The sequence below is a fragment of the Salmo trutta genome, chromosome 13 (assembly GCF_901001165.1).
Source record: "Salmo trutta chromosome 13, fSalTru1.1, whole genome shotgun sequence".
Taxonomy (NCBI): Eukaryota; Metazoa; Chordata; class Actinopteri; order Salmoniformes; family Salmonidae; genus Salmo; species Salmo trutta.
This window is the reverse complement of record NC_042969.1, coordinates 30,046,437-30,052,436: the sequence shown is the minus strand read 5'-3', so window position 1 is coordinate 30,052,436 and position 6,000 is coordinate 30,046,437. Positions and strand designations below refer to the sequence as shown.

Below are 6,000 nucleotides of genomic sequence, written 5' to 3'. Positions count from 1 at the left end.
AACTAACTAGCCATTTCACACGGAGGAACTTGAAGATTTTGACCATATCGAAGTCGGCCCCGTTGATGAGAATGGGGCGTGCTCAACCTGGTTCCTCCTGAAGTCCACAATCAGCTCCTTTGTTTTGCTGACGTTGAGAAAGACATTGTTTACCTGGCACCACACTGTCAAAGTGCCTACCTCCTCTCTGTAGGCTGTCTCGTCGCTGTTGGTGATCAGGCCTACTACTATCGTGTCGTCAGAGAACTTGATGGTGGAGTTGGAACTGTGTGAGCCACGCAGTTGTGGGTATACAGGGAGTGCAGGAGGGGACTGATGACGCACCCTTGTCGGGCTCCCGTGTTGAGGATCAGTGTGGAGGAGGTAATGTTGCTGACCTTCACCATGGGGATAGCCTGTCTGGAAGTCCAGGACCCAGTTGCATAGGGAAGAGTTCAGTCCCAGGGTTGTGAGTTTTGTGGTGAGCTTAGAGGGCACTGTGGTATTGAAGGCCGAGCTGTAGTCAATGAACAGCATCCATTCTTGTCCAGGTGGGTGAGGGCAGTGCAATGGCGATTGCGTCGTCCATGGCACTGTCAGTGTGGTAGTCGAATTGGGGAGGAAGGGATGTGGTCTTTGACTAGCATCTCAAAGCACTTAATGATGATGGAAGTGAGTGCTACTGTTCGGTAGTCATTCAGTTCAGTTACTTTCCTTCTGATGACCCTGTTTATGACGTTCCAAATATCATGTTGACATGACAGTAAATGCCTGAAATATTCCAGTTTTAACCAATTTACTTTCAATACCAATACCAGTGAAGCCACTGCACGTTGTGACGTTCGTTTACAGAGACTCGTGATATTGGTAAACCTAACTGACGTCGCGTGCTTCTGCTTGAGAAGCACCAAGGTAAACCAATCATTGTCAGTAATTTTTCGACGTCAACCAATGGCGAATTCAGTATTTTGTTTAGAGGCGGGGTTTCTGAGAAACATTGAGCAATGGGTTAGGTTGTTAGCTAGAAAGTTAGCTAATGGCTGGGGGAAAGAGATCCTCCTCAACCCTCGCTTCGGGAGAGTTTCAGGATTCCCTGAAGTAAAAACACCCGAATATTCCACAAGCGATATCCCTGAAGGAAGTGAAGGTCAACAATAACAACGCTAATATACGTATTGTCAAGATAAGTATGCAGGATGCAGTAGCCGGGACGAGAATGCTGACGGACGCCTTCGAGGACGAGATCGACTCGGTGACTCCTCGCACCCCAGTGGTAGGGATGGGGGTAGGAGCAACACCAGGAGTTGGACTCCGGGGCATAGGGATTGGTGTGGGCGGAAAGAAAGTACGATTGTTTGGCGAGCCCGGTGGGCCTCCTACAGATAGACTGGATTTCAAACTGGCTGCGGCTGCAGTCCTTTCCTCTGGTCCCGGATCCAACAGCGACGAAGACGAGGTCTCAGAGGTAACGTTAGCTAGATATGCTAGTTAGCCAGCTAGCTAGCGCGAACGTTCATCTCACTGCCGAGCCAGCTAGTTAGCTGTGGGCAGCCACCCCCTCCTAGGCTGACGAAATAACATTATAAACAACTACGAATTTGCTCCAAACATGTCTCCAGATAAGTCAATTGCTCATGGGTTGTCAGACATAAGGAGAATAGTGCAAGACACAACATAATTACACGATAACCTATGTAATGTTTTATTTATGCGGCGTAGGCTGTGACCACGGCCTAGTTCGGTTGGAAGCGATCATGCCATCGTCAATGCTAGCTATTAAGTTAGCAATCGTCTCGCAGCAGATACACATTCTCAACTTCGGACACTACACACTGGTGGGAGAGCACGTATTCACAGTGTCAAAAACAAGCACGGGCTGTCAATCTTGCCAATATTTAAACTAGCTAAAATCTTAAAGTAATGGTGCAATTACGTCACCTTTTATAAATTATATCACATTTAAATCCGACGGTCTTTCAATTCCTCAACACACGTTTTAGACAGCTAACGTTAGTTGGCTACCTGTCCTAGCTAGTTGAGTGGTCGATCATCGGGCTGTCATAAATAAAGAATAGAGGGATCAGATGACAATGGTCTCAGCCTCACGAGGCAGTGCCAACTCTATATAACTGTCCTGCGTTGTAACAATTTGTAACAGTCCCCTTTTTGACTTGTGCCCAACTTTACATGTGTTGGTAGGCTTACAGGGCACCACCGTTGAGGTTGATACCTGACAGTTGAGCAGACATCGCGAGCTACAACATAGTCACACACAAACCACGAGTTCCTGTTCTGTCATCTGTAATGATGATGACAACACAACAGGTTCAACTCTAAAATCTTTCTTATGTGGATTAGTTCCCTGACACGTTTGCCCTCTGCTTGTTCACCACCAACCAATCAACATCCGCTTCCATGTCCAGTGAAGGTGTGACTTTTAAAGCCACACCCGTGGTTGCCCTGCCATACCATGCCCCACCATACCCAGCCCTAACCTAACGTGTCTGTGGACTTGTGGTGGCCATGACACGATGAAGTTGTTGTCTGACTGACACATTGCTACCTGTCTGGCTATTCGGTCCACTTCCTACCCAGGCTACAAAGGCACCATGCCTGCCTTGTCATTATAACTGTTGAAATGTAATTAGGCTTGCATGGCATGGCATCATGTGACAGTCTATGGACTTCCATTATAGGAACACAGTCTAGGATCATGTTTGCCTGGGAACCCAATGTTGAAATGCATTGAATTCTATGTCAGGCAAAAATGAGTGTTTGGATCAGGAAATTATCTTCTCACGACCTGTACAAGCCAGCAAATGTATATTTAAACATTCTAGACCGGTTGTTACCGCTGTTGGTCCTTTTTATGGTAGGAATGTCAGACAATATATCCACAGAAAAGGATAGTTAAATCACTTTATCAAAGTGCCGGAAGTGCGTTGATTTCTGTCACCTGAACCATGCGCAGAACCATGTAAACACGAGCTCGGCAAGTATGCATGCTTCCGGTGACAGAGATCTGAACACACTAGCAGCGCTTTGGACAGTTGTCCTTTTACTTTCCTGTGGATACAATGTCTCATTCCTACCTGCAAAAGGACCAACCACACAGATGACTGGTAAAGTAAGTTAAAATATCATTTTATTCAACATTCTGACTGATTTGAGTTTGTGGAAATGTTCCTGATTCAAACATTAATTTCTGCCCAGACATATAATTCAATCCAATCGGGTTTCCAGGCAAGGGTCACATCTGTGTGTGACGCATGTTGGAACTGCCTGACCAGACTATAACCTGACAGTGGCTCAGGGCTAGGGAGCCAAATCATGATAATACTGGAAAATCAATCCACTAATAAGTTTCCCATACATTTCAACAAAGTGTTTTATTTATTCATGAGGCAGTGCCATTTTTTTCTGTCTTGTTTTAAGTCTGTCTGTCGTAACATGTGCACCTGCAGAGAGCACTTTTCCATGTCATGGTGTTGGATAGATGAAGGCTGTGGAGCCTGGCATGTTAACAGGGTGTAGACACTACCTGTTGAGCTACAACCTTCTGACCAAACCATAAGCCACAAGTAAATAGTGAACATTACGTCTGGAATGGATTTTAAGTTCTCGTGTTTCATTTGGGAAATGAGATGGGAGACGAGAGCTGGCAGCTATCTTTCTTGCTCTACCATCTGTCTGTTGGGAATTAGTTGAGGCTGAATGTACAGTATATGTATGATACCTGTGTTAAGTTTTGTGGCCTTTCTAAAAGGCCTTGAGGATGTGGCTGAAAGGGAAGTATTGTTGTGAAATGTTAGCCTAGTGGAGAGCTCACTCCTGTGGGCTGCAGCTGAACTCTGAGCTCCAGGATTAAGCAGACGCCTTTCCAGGCCTTTCCAGCTCTCCGGATGCAACACAGTGCTGGGAACTGTAGTTCATTGAATGGCAGGAGTGATGTCCATTGTTGTTTTTGTGAGAGCCCTCTTGGAACTACATCCCCCAAAAGTAATTGTTTTCTGCATTCCAAGTGTATAGCTACATTCCTCCACACAGACTGCTGCGAGTCTGTCTGTGGACTCCCAGTAGCTTTTCCTTACTGGTCCTCATCTCAGTAAAGGAATACAGCTAAAGGCAGACTATTGACTAAGTTAGCTCAGTCTTCTGTTTTTATTTTGAATGCTGTTTGACAGTTGCAGGTGACACATTGTTTTCATTACATATCTTTGCATACTGTAGTGCAAGGAATGTGACCAGTTTGTCTTATTTCATAGCTTTTTGTGAATTTGAAACAGTTTATTACCTGTTGTCTGAAGTTTAAACACTTCATTAATGTTGAATTCACAGGATCTATTCCCTCATTTTATCTGCACTCCCGTCACGTTCCTCATAAATCTTTGCTAAGCAATTCTAGTAAACGGCACACTAGTTTTGGACTGGGACAGGTTAGTCTGCATGTTGTTGTGTACACAGACGGACACAAGCCCCTCTCTCCGGCGCTGACCTTGGGCAGCTGCAGTCCCAGCACGGAGCTGTGCCAGGGGCCTGTGCTGTATGTACTGAATTTGCTGCATGCTGTTTCCTCCATGCTGCTGTTCTGTGTTAAAGGTTCAGCTATGGGTTAACTGATCCAGGCACCAATACCGCACCCTCCTGGAGTACCTCTTTACAGCTACATACAGCCCCATAGCATACGGTGAAGACGGCCTTTCTAGCAGAGCTAGGAACTGATAGATATGGTTTTCAAATCAAGACCTTGGCTCTCTCTGTTTACACTACACTAACTTCTCAGAGCCTGCTTGGCTTGATTGGCCCCACTCGAGAGAACCTTATGCCGGCTGGTGGTGTTGATATGGAACGGATGTCACTCCATGCATGTTTTTGAGATGTTTATTATGGAACACTTGTTTTGCTCCTTGACCCACATCGAAGTCTCGAGTCTTTTCAGTTATTACACACACAAAGCAACAAACTAATGTTTCTAGTCAAAAGACAGTTTTCGGTTGCAAATCCCCTTGAAGGGATCAGCATAATATGAACCACCATTCTGGAAAACATTGATTTGGGAAACATTTTAAGGAGTTTGTACACCAATAATGCTTGTTAGTTTGCGGACGAAGTTGTGAGGTAGAAAACTGAGATGGGAATCTGTATCAGTCACAAGGCTCCTACATAAAGGCCCTGGATCTTAGATATTCTATAGCTAGGCTGGCCTTTTGCGCTCAGCTCAGGGTAACTCACTGTACTGTACAGACCTAAGCCATTCATCAAACAATGGTTCCAGACTGGAGAAACAGCCTCTTCTCTCCCATCCACATCAAAAATAAAAACAGCCTCTACACATTATCTCCATTCATTTAAAAAAAAATCATAATTTAACCATCACCTAATCTATTTGATGACAACGTGTGTGTATACCATTTGGTTTTGAAGTATTGAAACCAAACCATTTGATTTGAATGATAAGTATTTTTATAATCTATATGAAAAGGTAAGAAGCGCTCATCGTTTCAAATAGGCTTGGCATTGAACAACATATAACACTAAATAGCCGGACAAGTAGCCTATAAAAGGAACAAATTAATTATTTAGGCTATATTATAAGGCTAATTCAATTATTTGGCTGGCAGGAACATTCAGCGCTTAGCTTTTAAACTATTTTGTTGTATTAAATCATGATAGTCTATAAATTGCGCATATAGGCTATGTATGACTGAATTAGAATTAAATAAAAATGAAACCGTGCTTTTCAATTCACTTTTAGAAACAAGTTTGGCCAGACTCTCTTGTGGCTTCAGCCTCATGCGGGGGTTCCTGGAGAGCAGGCCAGCAGCGGAGAATACCCTCTCTGTGCTTGCAAAGCCACTGGTGATGCTAAACACCCTTTGGGCCACTCTTGCCAGACCGGGCAGGGATGCGAAGTTGTCTTTCCAAAAGGTGATAACGTCTTCGTCTGCTTTTCTTCTCATGGCCTTTAGATGGGTCCGCCGCCTCCGTGTCGGACGCCGCCGCCTCCGTGTCGGACGCCGC

The 6,000-nt window shown here is 44.8% G+C and overlaps 1 protein-coding gene across 14 annotated transcripts in view; it reads left to right on the top strand.

Moving 5' to 3' along the window:
• Positions 1–990: 990 nt before the first annotated feature.
• LOC115205609 (ankyrin repeat and KH domain-containing protein 1) overlaps positions 991–6,000 on the top strand; it is a 53,261-nt gene continuing 48,251 nt past the window's right edge. For 13 of the 14 annotated variants that reach the window (XM_029771773.1, XM_029771772.1, XM_029771775.1 and 10 more), the window contains exon 1: positions 992–1,444. In XM_029771773.1, coding sequence (XP_029627633.1) covers positions 1,169–1,444 — 276 coding nt within the window. In that variant the 5' untranslated portion in view covers positions 992–1,168. Of the gene's footprint in view, positions 1,445–6,000 lie in introns of all 14 variants that reach the window. The other variant, XM_029771774.1, reaches the window with a different exon arrangement.